We start from the raw sequence: 20,189 nt of genomic DNA on the forward strand, positions 1-20,189 counted from the left end.
GTTTTAGTGACCTTTTCCCAGCATTTTTTTGGTCCACTAAAAGCCAACGCATGCTCTGACACCATCTCTCAGTTCTTAAAGTCAGAGTAGAAAACAGTTTTTGCCAATGACTGTAGCCTGCACGAAACAAAGCATGCTAAGTGAACAAACCAGGTGTCGTTTTAATCACCCTCAACTCAAGCCACTGTTCTGTAGGTTAACCGACAGAGTAGCGGCGTTGTTTTGAAGTGGTGGCTGGTTGCACGGCAGGGGAGATGACATGGCTCTCCATTGCCACCGTGGCTGAATACTCCTGGCAGTGAAAGCAGAATGAGCTGATGGATGCTTGAGATGGGGCACAGTGCAATATGGACCCGATTTCATGGCATGATAAATCTCAACAGGGGTGCGTGGCTAAGTGTAATATGAAATTCCTTATCTTCGTATCTGCTTCATAACACCAGCTATCTGCTGCAGCTGAATCTGTGTTTGTTTCTTCAGCTTCTGTTCTCTGCTTGAATGCCACTTTTGATCACATCTACACTGTGGAGGACGACAACATGTGTGTGATATCTCATATTTTACTCAGTTGTTTTTGAAATATGATGTGATGAGGTATCTAAATTAAACATAGTCATTGTAGAGACTCTCCTCTATCGCTTGTGATCCCAGTGATAAGCAGCATTATTAGATGAGGTTTTGTATAGCTAGCTTGTGTTTGCACAAAACAAGCTTAAATTACACCTGTGATACATATTAAATGCAACCAATTCTGTTAAAGTTTAATGTCAGTGTTACTTAACACAATCTGTTTTTTTTATTTACAATAAAATAAATGGAGTCAGCAGCTCATTCTATGATGAGCTTTACCCGGGGTTAATTGACTTTATCAAGGTGGAGAAAACAAATGAGCTGCCATTCCAGCGTGCAATAAAAATCCCTCCAAAATGGTGAAAATGGAAAATAACCTATACTTGTTTTAAAATATTTCTTAATATACAACTACAGTTTCATATCACATTGCCAGAGAAATAAGGCACTTTCTCCCAGGAGATGAGAAAAGAATTGAATTTTTCCTTATCGGTCATCTATTTTTCCACAGAATGCTATTACTTGCTGCCTGCCGTTGCTAAGCAACAAGAAATATTAATAGGACCTTTTATTAGCTAGGCTTTACCAGTGGAGTACTAAAATGAGAAAGTGGAAAACATGAATGTGTTACATAAATCTTTGAACCTTTCAGGATTTGCTCAAGTCTCTGTTTGTCCAGTGATTTATAGCTCTGATGGTTCATTTATGGGAGAGGGAGGTGTGAAATACCAAAATGGAACATTAACCTGAGGGACAATTTGAAAATAAACAATCACAAAAAGTACAGGAAAGAAAAGCGAGGAAAGCAGTTTAAGAAGCAACCGTCCTCTTTCTTGTAAATTTCAAGAGGCCATCAAACAAGCTAGGGATTTTTGTTCCAGTAGAAGCATTGATCATTCAAAATCATCTACGCCTGAATCAACATTGGAATAAGTAATACAAGTCTCATTCTATCACTGGGCTTGTTGAACTGTGGTGAAAAGCGACAGACATTCCATCATTTTCCGCAGACGCTCTAATCCCTTTAAAAAATGCCTGAAAATGAAGGTCTTTCAAAGGAGAAATGGGTTTTCTTCATCTGAATAAAGACTACAGTATAAGCCACAAAGAGCAGAAGGTCTTTAAAGGCAAAGGTAAGACAATTTTAAAGTTCATATTGGAAAACTGTAAACACGTTTAATACCAGGACTTCTGAAAGTCAATTTATAGTAGGCAGATTGACAAAAATATTCAAACTTAATATTAGGCAGATCCCCCCACACTCCCGTCTTGAAGGCATCGTCTCAAATGCACCTTTTTTTGTTGCAGGTTTATACAAAACCCAGCAGGTGTACAGTCTGAGATAATACAGTTTCTGGGACCCTCCATCAGAGGAAGAACACATTAAAACACACCTCGACTCTCTTATCATTTATTCATCCCAGCTTGTCTGTGACAAGTTCAGTTGACATTGCGGCTCATATTTCATTCACACAGGCTTGGGGAGCGAGCGCACCTGCCAGGAGCACTTAATACCTTGTGAGGAAAAAAATAAAGCAAGAGAGGAAAACACAGCTCCCATCCAATTTAACATGACAACCTGGGCGGGATTAATACTTGATAATTAACCTCAACAACTGAGGATAAAGAGCTTGTGAGCAAATTCTTACACTGAAATGTTATAACAAAAGAAATTAGAGAATGAATTTGAATATGAATACAACTTGCAGCTCTTCGGGGTGCCACAACCCTTATTACTGACGAACTGACCCTTATCCTGACAGATTAACATTTTATATTTGAGAAAAAAACACAGAATAAGATAAAACTTGTGAATTTGATGAGGCTGAAGTTGGTTTTGTTTATACAGAAGCTGCTCTGCTCATATACTGCTGCTGTGCATAACATTTCCAAGCTGATTATACATTTATCATCTGTTACATATTCAAAAGCATCACACTTAAGCCAGTTTCATGATGGCTTATGATAAATGAACCACTGGATAAAAAAAATAAAATAAATGAAAATAATCAAACATCATTTATTCCAGTTGCATGAATCTGACAGACACTTTAAACACATTATAGAGCTTCTTTGTGTAAAACTAGCTGATCCAGCACAGGTGTGAGGCTCATATAAATAGCTTTATTCATCCAATAATTAAACAGTTTTTTTCTTTCAGCAAGTTCAGGTGTAAATGAAAGTGGAACCAACTACAATGAGGCCACTTTGCTTGTGAGTCCAGAAATTATTCACTAGTTGCAACAGAGATGTGTATCTTTCTGGGCTGCATTGATAAGATCAATGCAACCTGAGCAAGGCTATTAAATTTCTAATGTGTTTTGGAACTTGTAGATGCTATGACAGTGGGGGCATTAACAGAGAGGAGCAGAGAGAGGCCCTGCCAAGTGCAGCAGAGCATCAGAGAAAAGGGCTCTCTGAAAGATATCAGGTTCGTCCAGGAGGGGTTTCAGACCACAACACAATAACCATCAGGACAAAAAAAGAAGAAAAAAAAAAAACATGAAAATGGCCTCTTCACAAAATCTGAAAAATAGTTAATTGTGTCTTTCATGTTTTCAAAGCTTTCAGGGGAAAGAAATAAGGGGATTTCCATCACATTTCTACACATAATGTGATGATTTGCTTTACATTTATAGGAAACGGGCAGCAACACCAGATTTTCTAAGTGATAACAAGTAACACTCCAGCTAGACGTTTACTGGTAAGAAACTGGGTTGACTATTTTTAATTTGACTGATTTTGTTGAAAATAATGAAAAAGTCAAATATAGCCTTCATAATGAAACTAGGGGAATACATGCTAACTTGGAAAAACCGCAAAGAAAATTTTGAAGATTACAATGTAGCTTTTGAGCCTAACTGAAAATGATTTTTTAGCTGATACTGATACAGAATTTTCAGTTTTGTATTGATATATCTGTTGATAAACTGCAGTGAACAGAATTTACCTAACCTAAATAAAAAAAAAACTGGATTAAATTGAACTGCATGTAAATTTATTGATATTTGAATTGAACTCTCTAAAAAGCAAAAACTACCCTTAAAAAAATTGTGGAAACCAATTCATTTATGAGTTATTCCATTTCTTGTATTCCAAATTTTTTAGCTAAAACCTTTGGAAATCAATGTTGGTGCAGAATACAATTGTACTCCAGTTTTGTTTTTGTTCTTTGAAGCAACTGCATAAATGAAAATAATGGGGATTTTAATAAAGATGACATGACAAATAAAAATACTTGAAACAAAATGTGTCTATGCAACAGGATACCATTAGCAAAGTGTCCAAAAGCAATCAATGTCCAGAAAACAATAAATAATAATAATAACAACTTCAGTATATCTATTTCTCAAAGCACTTAGACTAATTTGAAGGAAACAGCAAAAAATTAAAACAGTGTTTTATTTTTTTGCCCTACCTTATAGTTGCTTCTTATTAAGTGAGTATAAATCTTTATAGTTTGGCCATTACAAACTATACTTACAATGCGGTGCTGAATCCATTTATAGATGTATTTTTAAACATCATTAAGTCCTGTGGCTCACCTTAGCACAACAAACCCAACACCCCCTATCTATTCTGTCTAACAGCTCCATGACTATGATCAACTGCTGCTGTAATGGTGCTTTGTCTACATCCTTGTTGTTATATAATCGGCCTATTTATTATGTGTTTATATTGTGGCACCTGCTTTGGAGTACTTTCAAATGCCTTCATATTTCAAAATCAAATGGGTCCACATTAAAAACCAGAAGCTTTCAGCCTTTTCTTCAGACACAATAACCTTATTTCACTCAACTGAATTATCTCTAAAATATCTAATAATGAAATCCAGGAGGTACAGAAAACTGGAGGTACATGCTCATTTTGAATAAGAGTTACCTTTTTCCCTCTTTACAATTTCTCCTTGCTTTCCTTGCCACAGTCTCCCCCTCCCACCCCCTCAACCTCTCCTTTCTTCATCTAACTCTATTGCACTCTTTTCATTGCCCAGCTCACGTATTGAATCTGCTTGATGAAAACAGATCTCACTGCAGCACCACAATAGAATGGCTGATGCAGGAAAGATGAACCCTAATGGATTTTTTTTTTCAATGTGCTCAAGATTGAATATAAGGCCTGACCTCCAGATGTAGTGGATCCATTTCAACAGCAGAGATATTGTTTATAGTGATGACACAGAAATATGTGCACACACTCGGACACACACGTAAAGTACATCGTCAACATGAACAGACAATACTTTGCATGGTGTGCTTTTTAGCTACCAAAAAAAGACAGAAATTTGAATTAACCCTCATTATTTATCCATCCATGTCAAGTGAAAATTTCATAATGATACCATCTCATGTTTGAACTGCAGAGTTTGCTTAATTACTCTGCTCAACAGACTATGTCAAGGTGAGGCACCAATTTAATAGACACTCGGCTCTCAGCACAAATGAACCAACGCTACGGTTTGCTAGTTTTGCCAGGCAGACTATTTGATTTAGAAAGAGTTTGCTTTCTGTGTTGCTTTTTGGAGTGAAGTTGAAGCAGAGCACTGAAAAGATCTCTAAGCTTCTTTCAGAATATAATGGGTAGAGCTGGACTTGAGAAGTTCAGTTTTTTAAGTATAATTTCCAAGCAATCATGAATCACCTTACTGAAAACTGTGTTACTTTGATGGTGTTATTTCCACTCCTAAAATTTCCTTGAACTTTGCCATAATTTGCTGTATGTGCTTTATGTTCATCCATACATTTCATATTTACCCATCTGGGACTGAGAAAGAGGCAGAGTGCACCACGTTTTACTCCAACTATCACATATATGTTTTTATTATCTGAACTTAAATTAAAATAACATTTGCTTTACCATTACCACTGTATGTCTTTCTCTAAAAATGCCCTTTAAACGAACTGGGGTTATCAGAGCGCCACTCCCAGGCAGTCTCTAGCATTTTGTAATAAATGTGTTTTAAATACATGCTCAATATGTTGTGTGACCTAAACATCTAAAATCTCATGCATTTTTATTATTCAGCCTGTTGTATTCAGTCTATTAAAACCGAAGTATGGCTCTTTGTAGCTGAAACAAATACACTAACTGCAGAGTGAAAGACTGGCCAATCAACCAATGTCTCAACAGTAAAGGTCATGACCAAAATGTGAAATGAATATGAAGATAAATGACTTGTAAATCTAATACCTTGAGGGAATATTCCTGCCTTATATATATAGCATAGCATGTTTATATTTCTGATCTTTATCAAGACATATTTTGACTGCACACTGATTATTGTATTCCCTTTCCTCTTGTGTTTGCAGTGAGAATTATACATCATACTTGACCTTGACATCCATCTGAATGCATCAGATGCATACTGTATAAAGCTGGTATACTTGTGGGTTTTATAAACACGCAAAACACAATGAGCATCTGTTAATTGTAATTATATATAGAAAAAAGCTGAGAAACAATTGTAATCTGAACTGCTTTTGGTCATTTTCTGAAAAACACAGCCTCCAAATATCTTTATTTGTGCAGGTGCTTAAAATAACTTCATATCAAGTAAAATTTAAGATAAAATCTCTTGACCTTCAAGCCCTAAAAACAAAAGCATCTTATGCTACAGTTGGTTACCATATCCACTGTTTTCCTGGGATCTCAGTGATGCAAATCAATAAAAAAACATCAATCACCTTCTGTTTCAAAGAGAGGCATTCAGATCTGACAGTGTCTAACTTAAAAGGAACACTTTTCAGTGCAATACTTCCATTTTTGTTGCACAGTGGGCTACAAAAGAATATTCAGAATAACTTGAACTTCAAGCTCACCTCTAAATTTAACATTATTTTACATTTTTAGAGCTCCATCTATGAGTTCTGAAGAAAAGAAAAAGCAGCCTGTATGAATATTTTATACATAAATTTTACATATAGGTTGTTGTGATAAAAGCCTGCTTCTTCCAGCAGTTCTCATGAACGCAATTATGGTTTGGAAATGCTAATTTATTGAGGAGCTTTTTTTGAGCAAAGCTGAGGGAGTAATCAGCATGTATTCATGTTTGAAGGCCTGACAGATTGACCGATGCATGCTGTCGAGGCTGATGTGATGCTGATGAATTTACCCACAATTCTTCTTTCCATACATTAGAGCTGACAAGGCAAACATTCAGCAATCTTTTGTTCCATTTAGCCTCAGCATACCTAGTGTGAAAACTATGTTTTTGGAGTCTGGTTTACTACATGTTAGAAACCAACAATTTTAATATAGTTCAAATATTTTTTAATATCAGATTCACACGCCTTGAAACATCTTAAAACGTTTAAAAGGGATAGTATTTATGTGCCAGAGCAATGCTGAATCTGTTTTTGCTGGGTTCTATCTGTTACCAGAAATATTTGACTATATTTCAAAGGAAAAAAGTTGTATTTTCTGAAACGTGTGACCATTACTGTTTTAGACATCAGCTCTGCAGCGCTACAGGAGCCCCTATGGGACACATCGGTCCAAGCAGTTCTACTCACCGAGGGCATTTGGCTGGAGACGAGGTGGCCGTCCTGTGCCAACATGTTCGACATCATGAGCGTAGGCAGCTCTGGGTAGGAGTAGGGGTTGATGAGCCCATTGTGTTGCAGCGAGTGACAGAGGTAGCCTGTAGAGTCATGCTCCATCAGGTGAAGAAGAGGTGGCTCAGGGTGGTTGGGTGGAGTTATGGGGGGGATCTCGTAGTCTTCGTCCCCGTTTCCATTTCCACTTGAGTTGCCGCCACCTCCACCTCCTCCCCCACCGCCGCCTGTTTGGCCTGTGTAGCTCTGAGAAGAGGGACAGACACGAGAGGAAACAAAAAAAGAGAAAAACAAAATATAATGTTTAAGGACACCAGTTGTATTGGAAAAATGCTCAAATCTTCAAGGAAATATTCAAATGTGTTTACATAAAGTCACAACCCCAAGAGAGCAATTCAGAGACAATATGCTCAGCAAAAAACAAAAAAAAATTCATGCACTTACAATAACAATGCACAGAAATGCTAGATTTTTGGATTAGTTTGATCAGACGTAGCAGAAAAGTGCAAAGAGAAAGAGTCATGATCCATGCATGGCAATGTCGCACCTGTGAGTGGAATTTTTGGAAGACAAACAGTTTTCAAGGTTCATCAGAGTTAATTTGAATCACTCTTTTGTTTTGTTTTGTTTTCTTTTATTTTGTTATTGTCAAAAAGGAAGTACATGTTCAGAAGAGGAGACCAAGCTATAAACCATAATGTGGTTTCATGATCTGCAAACACTTCCTGGGTGTTTCATGGACTGACGATGATAGAATATAAGAGAATTAGAAAGGAGCACCACTTAAAGATACAAAAGCTACAACAACTTAATGCATAGTAGAAACATGTACAGTGGCATCAAAAAAGTGGTGTGGTGTGTTTAGAACAGCAGGGAGTAATGCAAAATTATATTAATGGGGCCTAAAAAAATTGTTTTCTCCATTTTTCTCTAACTTTTGCTAGAAAACCAAACTTAATTAAGTTTACAGAATTTTAAAACAGTTTAAGCATAAACCTATTTACAAAATATGCTGAATAAATAAATACATTTTAAAGTTATTTTACAGAGAAAAAATTAAAATAAAATAAAAAAATTACTTTGAAGCACATAAACTATTAATATTAGAACCATTTTAATAATCTTCTGTACTTGATTAATAATCAAAGAATAGCATTACTTTAAAAATTATTGTTTTTATGACAGTACTGACAAAATTGCCTTGTGATTTTATTTTAATTATTTCATTTAAAAAAGGAATATTAATCTGTTCAACATATTTTATGTATATTTTAGATTTAAACATCAAACGCCTCATTTTGGAACAAAACCTGAAGCTCAGATGTCAGTAATAAAGATGACCAGTGTTCAATACATGCGTGTGCTGCTTCTCAAACATATAAAGTCCAATCAAATCAGAGTCCTGCACAGAGCAAGAAGAAAAGAAAAATAGCAGGGAAATTCAACAGGGAATGAAAAGCAATTTTGTCTGAGACGATCCAACTTGACTCCCATTGTAATGACTGAGTCAAATTAATCATCACAAATAATATTCTGGTGTCAGCCATTCAAGGGTTTTTTAATAGAATTTTTATGATTCATGTCTAGCAGTATACATCAAACAGTCAGTTCTGTAACATTTCTGAAATCAATTCAATATCATCTTTGTGTAGGCTGTCATCCTCGGCAGCAGAGTGGTCATTTATCTCTCAAACAGATACTTTTAGAAAATAAGGGGCACGGAGAGATGGAGGAAAGGAGAACGGATGCAGGGTCCATTTTTTTCTTGTTTCTCTTAACCTTGTTTCAGTAAAAATGTGAGCATAAAGGCTAGTTTTGCCTCTTTTTTTTGTACTTTTCAAATAAATTCCAGATTTGTTAAGCAATAAAAATATGATTTATATATGAAAGAAAACATTTCCAGCTGCTTGGAATTAAAAGCACAAGATTGTCTTACAGCAAACAAACTTTAATTAACAATATAAATTATTACAAATGCAAATTCAATTATCTAATGATTGTGTTTGTTAAATTTTAAGTGGAAACAGCTTCAAGCAATGAGGCAAGCTATTCCTTTCATTTAAATCATACAATATAAAGTTGATCTTCTTGTTTCAACTCCTTCAAGCATGATTAAAATATATCTAAAAGCTTTTATGTGAATACTAACTTGATGGCGTGAATTCAAAGCCAGGATAATAATTTTATCAATTTATAATGTCCAAACACTACAACAACCATTGTGATAGCCTAGAAAGGAATATCTGCAAAGACAGAAAGTAGATACAAGTGTTAGGCAAAATAATAGAAAACAGTAAAGAGAAATGTTAATGCCTTAATTTGATTTACTTTGTCCTAACATAGCCTGCGAGCAAGTTGATATTAATTTTCTGGGCTGTCCTTTGAAGACAGATGTTTTTGTAAACCTTTGGGGACGGTGGTATTGTGTGCTCTAATGGACAAGAAAACGAACATTTCCTGAGATTCAATTCCCCTCATAATTGTTGGAAGGAAACTAAATTGTCTGCTGTAAACATTGGCAGCTTTGTGCGAGGTGAGTGCCTGTGCTTGTCCCTTTTAGCCATCGTGTACTAAACTTAGTTTGTGAAAGACCCCTGTGTAATCTAAAGAATGTCATGTTGAGTCATCACATGGCATGTTCATCAATCTGCTGTTTTCCCTGACTTTATCAATAAACATTTAAGCTACAGAAACATTTTCCCCTGTACCTTTCCACTGCATTTGATTGTGCAAAGGGACGAGGACTGGGGATATGTCATGAGTTAGATTGCTGTGACGGCTCATCCAGCGCCCTTGATGATAAAATGTAAATACCAAGGACATTCCCAGTTGGATTGTGGCAAGATAAATTATTCATATGCCACTGTTCAGAATGAAATTGCAAGTACAGAACTGTGTGTACATGCTGGCTAATGTATACTCTCCTTTAAAAGTAAAATGCAAACAAAGGCAATGCATTTGATGGATCTTTTAGACCAGAAAGCAACATAGCATGAATGTGTTTTCTTTGAGAAATTTCATATATCTTTTCTTCTTCTTTTTTTCTATCTACTACTTGACCTTGCTTCATCTTTAAGTCCACACCCCATCAAAAAGCTTCAAAAAGCTACATCGAACAGATTTAGTTTCAACACAAATTTTTTTTTCATTAATCTTATTGCCTCCACGCAGCACACTACAGGGAACTTTTTTTTTTCTTTTCTCAACACACAGTATGCCGTCTGCACAGTTAACGAAACACAATCTGTAACATTTTTAATTAAGAGACAGATCTCTCCACTGTAAGTGTTGCATACCAGCACACCTTTCATTTTGAGAGAAACAGATGAATAGACAGTTGGTCTGGGACCGAGAGAGAGAAAGAGAGAGAGAGGGAGAGAGAGCGTGAGAGAGAGTCAGAGAGAGAGTGTGAGAGAGAAAAAAAAAAACATTGATTGGGGAGCGTTCCAGCTTGTCTTTTACTTGGCACAGAACTCCAACTCCTTCTGTAACACTGCCTGAGTACTCAAGGCCTTCTGGAGATGATATTGACTGTGTCTAATGGCTCATTATCTGTATATTCTTCATATTATTAGATTATTGCTGTGGTGCCTGTAGAAATCAGGATTTAGGACATCATTGTGCACATATTAAATCATATATCCATTTTAAAAATGTTCTGCTGTCATATAAAATTAATTTGCACAATAAAAAGCTGCATGCCTTTTTGTCTAAGTATGTCTTTTGGTATCCTGTGGCTGTTTTACGACCTGTAACTGATATAAAAAGTGAAGGTTTTCTAGTTTTTCTCTGGTTTCGGTTCAAGCTTTTTTTTCCCCAGATTTATAGTATAATTTTGTGTTGATGTAAAATAAATTATTAATGGATAAAGTTACAGTAACTTTACTTGTTTCAGTTGTTGGCTTCTTCCACATAAAACAAAGATACATGCACAAGTATCATTATGACTAAAGAGCCCCAAAGTGAACTCCTCATATTTGGAGTTCTCCAAAGTCAACGTTTCTTTCAGAGAGAATGTAGAACTGACAGCTCAAAAGGAGAGGATGACATATCTGTCTTACCACTAATGTGCACTTATCTGCCTATTGGAGTGCTTTGTCACAGCAGTGATTTATGCTTAAAATCCCCTGAACAACACCACCACTTCCATCACCTTCGACACTCCTCGTTCCAACACCTTCACATATACACCCTGCAGCCCTTTACGCACACAGTCAGGCCTTGTTATCTCTCCTTTTCATGCAGTTCAGTTTGCAAAAAAAAAAAAAAAAAGAGGATTTATCTTTGGGATGAATTTAAATGCATCATTTATTTTTATTCATTTTCCCATTGCTTTTTCCCTGAGGAAGATTATACTACACATTTATGAATGATCCTGTTTACTTGGGTCCACAGCAGCTCTTGTTCAGTGTAACTCAAATAGTTCTTGCCTGACTAAAAAGTTCTCTTACTTTCAAATGCCCTAATCCAAACAGCATGAGCTCTTTGCTTGCTGTTTTTGTTACTTTTTTCTTTTTCATTTTGTCTTTATCTCTCCATCTTTTCTTTCCATCATCTCAGGCTTAATTAAAGCCATAGCTGTTCTTCTGCTACAATATCATGTCAGAGGGTATCAACACACCACAGAGCCTTTGCTCTCAGAACTCAAAGAACAGGGGGGGGGGGGGCAGAAGATCCAGTTACAGTCACCCTACACCTCCACTTTTCTCTTGCTCCCATCATTGCCCCAACACCGCCCAGCTCTGTCTCTTCTAAATTCAAGAGTTCTGGTCCCTGCTCAGCATCCACCCTGAGCCCAATCACTCCTCCTCTGTTGACCATCCTTCTGTCATCACATCTTTCCCTCAAGTCGCCAAATTGGATTATTTATCTATCACTATTTTGCTGTTTCAAAACCATAAAAGCAGTCCTGGGGAATGGGAATGCCATACTCACAGCTTCGGTTCAGGAGTTGAATGATACATCATGAGTGAGGAAGAGAGATCAGGAGGTGGGAAACACTCTTTCAAGGAAATAAAGCTCAGTGGGGTGGGAAAATTTGGAGGAAATGAAGAATATAATTGTTGTCCAAGGTTGCAAATGGCCCTATTCACCCCAGATGCACAACTGATTACTAACTAACCTTCCACTGACTAAAACCAGCTTTTCTAATTGCATATAGCCCCCTCCACCTTTCTCTTTTATGTTTCCTTTCCTTCTTCTCCCTGATGTATCCTGTTCCCAGTCCTCGTCTCACTTGTCAATCAGGGTCAGGAGGTCATCTTCGTCTGATCGCGTGTCAGAACAGATTACAATCAGAGCTTTTGTGCCATGTCATATTTCATTATGTATTTGACTCATCTCGCAGGTCCAAGGGTCAGTGATTTGATTGGATGACAGAAATGATATAATTTGTGTTTAACCCTAGGCTGTATGAAGCTCTGAGTGGTGTACTAATGCATTTTGCAAAGACGGGGCAGGCCCTCTCCACAAGCGACTAATTTGAAGTGGCACAACGCAGAGTTGAAGGAGAGCCAGAGCTATTGCACAACATGCCGAGGTTATAAGGGAGGCTTTATCAAATAATAAACACAGCCTCTCTTGTACCCCCCTGTTTCTGTCTGTTTCTTATACGCTCTCGTTTAAAATCTGCAAACTGATACAAGGGCTCGAAGATTAGCTACCTTCTGTGACTAATCCAACACATCGTTATCACTTTTTAAAACAATATTACACTCTCTATCAAATCACTGTACAGGATAGTTGAACAGAAACACATCTGTAAACTAATATAAATAGACATTTACTCAGGTAGTGTGTCAAAAGACAGAGTACAGGTTGTTGTGGTAGTGAGGGTATGTAGGTGTATCAGTAAAAACTGTGATCTCCAGTTATGCAGTTGTAAAACAAACCATGGGTGCACAAGATATAGCTCAGGTTTCCCAATACTCATCTGGAGTCATTGTGATGCTGATACTGCTGAGGCTAGTGGGGGAGGGGAGGGGTGTAGAAGGAGGGAGGGGAGGGAGAGGAGGGAGGATGGAGTGGAAAACGAAGAGGAAAGAGCAGAAAATAAGGGGGGAGGGGGAAAGAGATAAATCTTACATTTCAAATGAAGACCATAATCAAACTTATTGCCTGACAGAGTGAATTTAGAATTATAATGTTGCTCAGGCAGAAATGGAGGATTATTTCCCCTCTGTCTCCTCCTGTTGGGAACAGCCATGTCTACTGAGCCTTTTTAACTTTGCTCATTGGTACACCATTGCCTGTTCTGCAATGCTAAACAACAGTCAGTGTTATTGCTGATTTATGAGTACACAGAAGCAACCCAGGGACTGAACAAGGCCAACAAATGGCAGCCGGTGAACAGTTTTTTTTTTTTTTTTTTTGTAAATTCAAAATTCTAGTTACTTTTTGTCTGCCTCCTGTCAAAAATGATCATTATCATGTGGACAATTGTGCTAGCATGTGTGAATTACAGAACTAGTTATTGTTATATGTAGAGGAAAATAGACAAAAAGAAGACAATAAAGAGGAGGTGGATTCATAAAGACTGACTCTCACAATGTTGAAAATAACAAAGGGAGCGCTGATGGTGCAGTCATCCAAACAAATGTGCATTATTCTGGCAATTGTTAGGATCCTGTCACCCTCAAATAACTCTGCTGCTAACTCTTCACCAGGAGAAAAAGCTTGTAATAGAATATGTGGCAGGAAAGAGCGGACACTGTACATGAGTTTATGTGTCCACATTTGGGATTTAATCTGTGCAGTTGATGTGTTTCTGTATAGTTGCTCCTGAATGCTTTGTAAATGTTTGCTTCACATTCATGTCGTTGTTTTATACTGTAAGAGACTGTGTGCTCAGTGTCCATGTGTGTCTGTGATGTCAGCATGTCTTGTGTGTCTGCATCCGAGTCAATGAGGCTGTGTATTGGAGGCTGGCACAGCTGGTGGGAGCAGGAGACTAACATCTGGGCCCTCGTACTCTTGGTGCCATTGTTAATAAGAGGCTGGCTGTGAGTGGAGGGGAGTGGAGGAGACAGCTCTTGAGTGTCAATGAACCTCCCTGTCTCCCACTAGTTCTGTGCTGCAACTTGTACTGTATGTAACACAAAAGTGTCCCCACAAAGACCTTGAGCAGCAAGTGAGATGTTACATTTGAAAGAGATAACAGGACTGCTTTTTTATTAATATTACTCTTTTGTATCCACACCATTAGATAAGGTTTATTTAATTCGTTTGTCAATATTTTACACTGAATAATTTTCATGATCTCCAAAGCTTTTTTTTCTATTGAAACAAGAAACTGAAAAATATTTTTCCAGAGGATAACATTAGGCTACATTATATCTATTAAAATTAGTGCAGGCATTCATGGCACCTTTAATATGAACTTATTAGATTAAAACTGGCATCTGGTATATACAAGTGATATATAAAGACTTGATGTGTTTTGTTTCACTCCAAGGCTTCTATTCTTACAGTAATCAAGAACCAAAAAGCCCACCTTATGTCATCAGTTGTTTCTTTGTTCAATATAATAATACTTTTAGAATAGCGCACCATTTCTTAGTAACAGTGATTGCCAGGAGAAAAAAATTGTGAAACTTCCCATATTGTCTTTAGTCTGAAAAACTGAAAACCAAAGCTGAAATCAGCTCAACGTAGCTCTGCATCAATATTTTTTATTAGAGCTAGTGTAAAATTTCTTATAAAATAACTGCTGAGTACAACCCCATGAAACTGTTGATCCAAAATATGTTGTGCACACAATTAACGTCAACTTCAGGAGCTGAAAATCTGTGACAAACCTTTAGTTATTTGTTTATGACTTGTTTACGTCAAATAAGGCAATTGTGCAATAATAATCTATTGGTCTTCAGGGTTCCATTAAAGACATTTATAACCCCAATGATCACTTAACCTTTAAATTTTACTCTTCATGGCAAAATCGAAGAGCATTACCACTAAACATCAAATATACACAGTTTGTGTGCCTAACTATAAATGATAAAACATCACATCTGTTTGTTTTCGTACTTACAACAGGCTACCCTGCAAATGTTGGTTGTAAACATGTGGCGCTATGTTGATCGGGACAGTTACCAAACAAATTCACCCACAAGTAAAAAAACAGCAGAATCTAGTTCCTATGAGGTAAATCTACCTGTGTTTTTATTAGATGAAAGTGTGTTGGTTTAAAACCAACTCATAAATATATTTTACTGTAAAACTGTAAAAGTCATTGCCCCGCGGGCTTTCTCTGCTGCGTGCTGTTTAACTGGTTCATTAGGAGAACTTGTATCACCTCATTTTAACTATATCTGAGCTAAGGAAATAAGTCAACAAGGACCGTCAGCTCTGGGCATTTTTTCACACCTTAAAAATACTAGATGAATAGTTAAAGAAGTATTTTGCTAACGAATTGTGGTTTATTGCAACATCCCCCCCAATACCCCATGGCTTTTTTCCACAGTCATTAGAAAAGTAACAATTCAAGGTTAACTTTAAAAGTTTTCTTTTTGAAACTGACTGAAGCTCTCTGACATTTATCCAGTATATTTTCTGTCTTTTAGAAATGTAGCATGCGATGAGTACAAGAATGAGTGTTCCGTCTCTGATCATTTCATGCTGTAGGTCGAAAGGTTTGCACAAACACATTAGGGTTGCCATTAGTTTCATCTGATCACCTAGGGCAACGAGGGGGGTGGAAAGCATGTTGGAGCAGGGGCCCTACACAAATATACAGCTGTGCATTTATACATACTGCCATAGTAGGTGAGTTTTCCGAACTGTGGACTTTTAAACATGGCACGAAAGGAGAGGGGGAGAGAGGGGGATGGGGGGAGAATTTCCAAATGACTGTAAAAAAGGTGATGGGAGAGAGCTTTCCATCTTTCTGCTGCTGCGACAAATTTGCCTGCACATCTTTTTGCTTTGTCTCCGCTCCCTGCTTCGTCAGCGAACGGCTATAGAAATATTTTGGCAGGCTGCTCTTTGTTTTCATTTTCACAAAGATGTAGTCAGTCAGTGAAAACGGCAGAAGGGAGGGGAAGGGGGGGTGGGGTGAGGAGGAGGGAAAGGTAAAGAGATGTTGCCAGATGTTTTAAGGGAACACGGATGAGGAGAAAAGTAGAGGAGAAGCAGAAGGAGGACATGGATTGCAGGGAGGTGTGGAGGGCAGGAATGGGTGAATGGGGGAAAGGGTGAGTGAGAAAGAGCGGAAAGACGAACATAAAACCCATAAAAAGTAGGAAGAGTTTATTCAAGGGGACATAAATAAAGGAATGGCAAGACTGAGGTGAAAAGTAAAAAAGTAGGGGAGTTAGTTGGAAGAAGGGGCAGGTGGAAGTGTGGTGTAGAAGGAGCACGTCACTGTGGCACCCTCCTTCAGTTCAAACAGCATGAGGAAGCTATAAATCAGACTAATGTGGCCAAGCTGTAATTCAGACCAGCGGGGCCACGGCGTGAGTGTGGGGACCCCGAACGGCAGGAGTTTACAAAACACTGCCGCGAGGCTTTAATCAGTGCAACGATCCACAGATACTGTCTCCCCCAATCTGCAGGCTTCCTGTCAGTCACACATGACTGAACCTGACCAATCAGGCCTCACCAAGACTGTAGACATGTTGGCTGAGCTTTGGGCTGCGGCCAAACAAGAGAATCACTCATCTAAACTGGAAAGGTGGAATGGGTGTTTAATTCAGAGCACAGAAGAAGGAGGTGATAGATCTGTCAAAGGTTAAACATAAAAGACTACAGGATCGTGTTTGACAGTTGCTCATCAGAAACATATGGGAGATGAGAGACACCTGAGAGCTTTTAATCATATTCATAAAACACGAGTTTCTGGAAGTTGGGCACTTAAACAAAATGACATATTCAATCAAATTTGTTAACAAGACCTTTCACACTGCTCAGTCTTTCATTAAAAGCTAGATGAATAAAAGAACATGTATTATTAGCTCAGTCTGTCAACTTGTGTCATAAGTCTAATTAAAATCACATTTGTTTGTCTCCCTATTTAAAACAAAAGCTTTCCATCGATCGTCAGTGTGTCTGCTTCTCTGAGACTCACAGATTTGCTGTTGGCACTACAACACCTCGTTGATTACAATTACAACACCCAAGTGAGCGCCATAATCACTGCCAGAATTGATTCACATACACACACACATAAAAAGGACAGGAAGTAACTCAAACTCACAGTTAAATCATTATATGTACTCTCAACATGCAAAACAGGCAGAGAAACTTTCAAATATGTGTTACTAGAAGCTACATTTTTGGCATTTTTTTAAAGGTGAAGTAGGGCAATGCATTAACTTAAAAGTGAGTGGAAAATGCAAATGAAGTCTACTTTGTCACTCGTCATTTAGACAAACCCTTTTAACTGAGCGATCCATTATATTTCAGCTTTGATGATGAGGAAATGGCCTCAGTTCGATGGTCCCATAGAGCTGGATTCTACTCTGGAAGAGTTGTAGTAGTAGGGCTGTAGTTTTGCTGGGCCACACACACACACACACACACACATACACACTGTGCATGTTAAAACCACATGCAGCGTCTTGGCAGCAAAGACGCTAAGCAGCAGCCAATCAATAAAACCTTGTTACGCTAATTGCAAGATCATAATCTCCGTTCCTACTTCTGCTGAATATCCAAACAGTCACTCCATTAGTCGAATTATTCCCCTGTGCAGTTTTTCCATCTCTACCCTTCCCCCCTCTCTGTTTCCTCCTCCTGTTCCTTTTTTTTCTGTGACACATTTCTCTCAAACAGCAGTTCTGCTAAATTAATTCATAAGTCAGGGAGAACGACATCAAAAGAGAGCATTGTCAAGGTAAAGTGCTGATGAAGTATACCGATTCTTCTACTTTGCTGTGAAGGTATGAGAAGGCATCACCACAGTGAATTATTTTTGATCATGTCGCTATGTACTATTCTCTTTAAAACGGCAAGAGAAATCAAACTTTGGGGGAAGATCTACAACAGATGGAATTTTAAAAAAAAATCTTTTTGGAGGAATCTGTTCTATTTTCTGTTGCGACAGTTTCATCAGATCAGATGGTTTCTCTTGTCCAAGATGTTGCCATGGCATGTCAGTGTCCAAAGGGGCAGACAAAGACAATATTGTTGCCAAAATCAGGGTCCACGTCCATGTCATTATATCACTAACACTTTGTCAGTCTGATAAGGGGAGGGGGAGAGAAGCAGAGACAATACAAAGAACTACACTGAGTCAAAAAACGATGCTCATGGGAGCATTGATATGACAATTGCACTGACCCCGTTTCCTTGTTACTCATCACTAGAGCATACCCATCTAAGCACTATTTCATGTGGTTACTTGGGCAGATTTATGCAACAAGGCCAAGCTTGTGACCTAAATATATGTATATAAGTATACTTTTACAGGTGAACAAGATTAAATAGAGCAATTACATGTAGAAACTGAAGAAAAAGACAGCCGAGCAATTTCACAAAGATTTGAGGCAGAACTGCTGACCCAAATGCATTTAAATGCAACTGCAATATAAAAAAGAGAAATAGAGATAAACTGAGAGAATGAGCCAAAGTGGGGGAGTGATGGTTATAAAAAAGATAGATAAGTAAAGTGAGATAATAAAGCAGAAAAAAGTCAGCTTAAGGCAGTGTGATATTGTTCAAAAGAGAATATATTGAGAATAATGTGGTAACTGTTCATGCTGCATGGCACATTTCTAAAGAAAAAAAAGGTTATAAATTAAAATTAGCCCCGTGGGTATTGTATTTTTATGTTACTTACCCTAAAGGTCCATTCTAGCTCAAAAACAGCTAAATATATGTACATCCATAAACTGATTTATACTTTTAATGTCTTTTAAACTTCACTTAAGGCAAACTCTCAAACCAATGAAACAGATTTACTTGCATACACATGAGCTATAAGATGTTTAAAATACTTTTCAGTTGACTTAATACATTTACAGTAACATTTACTGATGTTTGTCCCACATGAAAGCTAGACACACAATGAATCATATCCCAGTCTTTTAAATTGCAGTGTGAAGAAAATGAGCACACACAGCTGTCATATTAAGATTTAGAAAAATCATATTGAAGTCTCCTAATAAAGTTTTGTAGGTAGAGTGCATGAAGCATTGTACTAAAATGGCCTGTCCCTATGCCATTATTTTTGCATAATTACAACTATTTTGGCACAACTATTTCTAAAACCCTTTGTAAAAGTAGATGGGGTTACTCTTATTTCCACCTGTCATTTTCACATAATTTTTTTATGGTTTGCATTTTCTTCCATTATGGTTCAGTGCCATTAACTATGTATTTTGAGGTTCTAATAATTGGCAAATGCAATTCAATGTTCAACTATTAACATGAATGACAGAAATATGTTGCAAAACAAAAGCATAGATTTACTGGGCTGCATTTAAGTTTCACGCAAAACAACTAAGTAGTTTATAGTTTGGTTTTATGATATTATCAGTACACATTTAATCTCTTTTGAGCATGCTGTTTTTGTTATGAACACTTAAAATTTATTTCAGTGTATCTTGTAAGTTTACAACAAAGAGAGAGATCTGTGGCTTTCGTATGTTTCTGTTTTGTTGTCAGAGTGTGTGTGAGTCCACCCCAAAGGCCTCCCCGATTGGAGCTGTCAGATGGAAGGAAAGGCTGAATTTGGTGAAGCAGAGAATAGAGCAAGGCACATGTCAAATATGAGAGAATCCTGAGTAAACAAAGTATAACATAGAGCAAAGCCAAATCGTTTCTCATCCCATCAAAAACGTTTATGCTTTTTCCCTCTCTTTTTCCCTCTTGCCTCTCTGAACTCTAGCTTATTTCTTCTGATCAATCGTTGTTTATTCACTATATAAATTTGGACTATTTCTCAGTAATTCAGAAACAAAATGTCAACATTCCAATAAAGCAACATGTGCTGAAATAAAACTATTGCAATTAAGATTTCATAGACAGTCTATTACTTGCATAAAAAGCTGTAAGAAAACAGGCTTAGACTGACTCTTTGGTTGTAAAATAAATGTATGTGAACTTTACACTTGTGCAATAAGGCAA

General features: G+C 37.4%; 1 protein-coding gene across 3 annotated transcripts in view; it reads right to left on the reverse strand.

The window, feature by feature from the left end:
* The window catches only part of tox2 (TOX high mobility group box family member 2), a 102,068-nt gene that overhangs the window by 18,673 nt on the left and 63,206 nt on the right, over nt 1-20,189 (reverse strand). For all 3 annotated transcript variants that reach the window (XM_037975470.1, XM_017408588.3, XM_017408591.3), the window contains exon 4: nt 7,083-7,370. In XM_037975470.1, coding sequence (XP_037831398.1) covers nt 7,083-7,370 — 288 coding nt within the window. The remainder of the gene's footprint in view (nt 1-7,082; nt 7,371-20,189) is intronic.

Source organism: Kryptolebias marmoratus, linkage group LG4 (assembly GCF_001649575.2).
Source record: "Kryptolebias marmoratus isolate JLee-2015 linkage group LG4, ASM164957v2, whole genome shotgun sequence".
Lineage (NCBI taxonomy): Eukaryota > Metazoa > Chordata > Actinopteri > Cyprinodontiformes > Rivulidae > Kryptolebias > Kryptolebias marmoratus.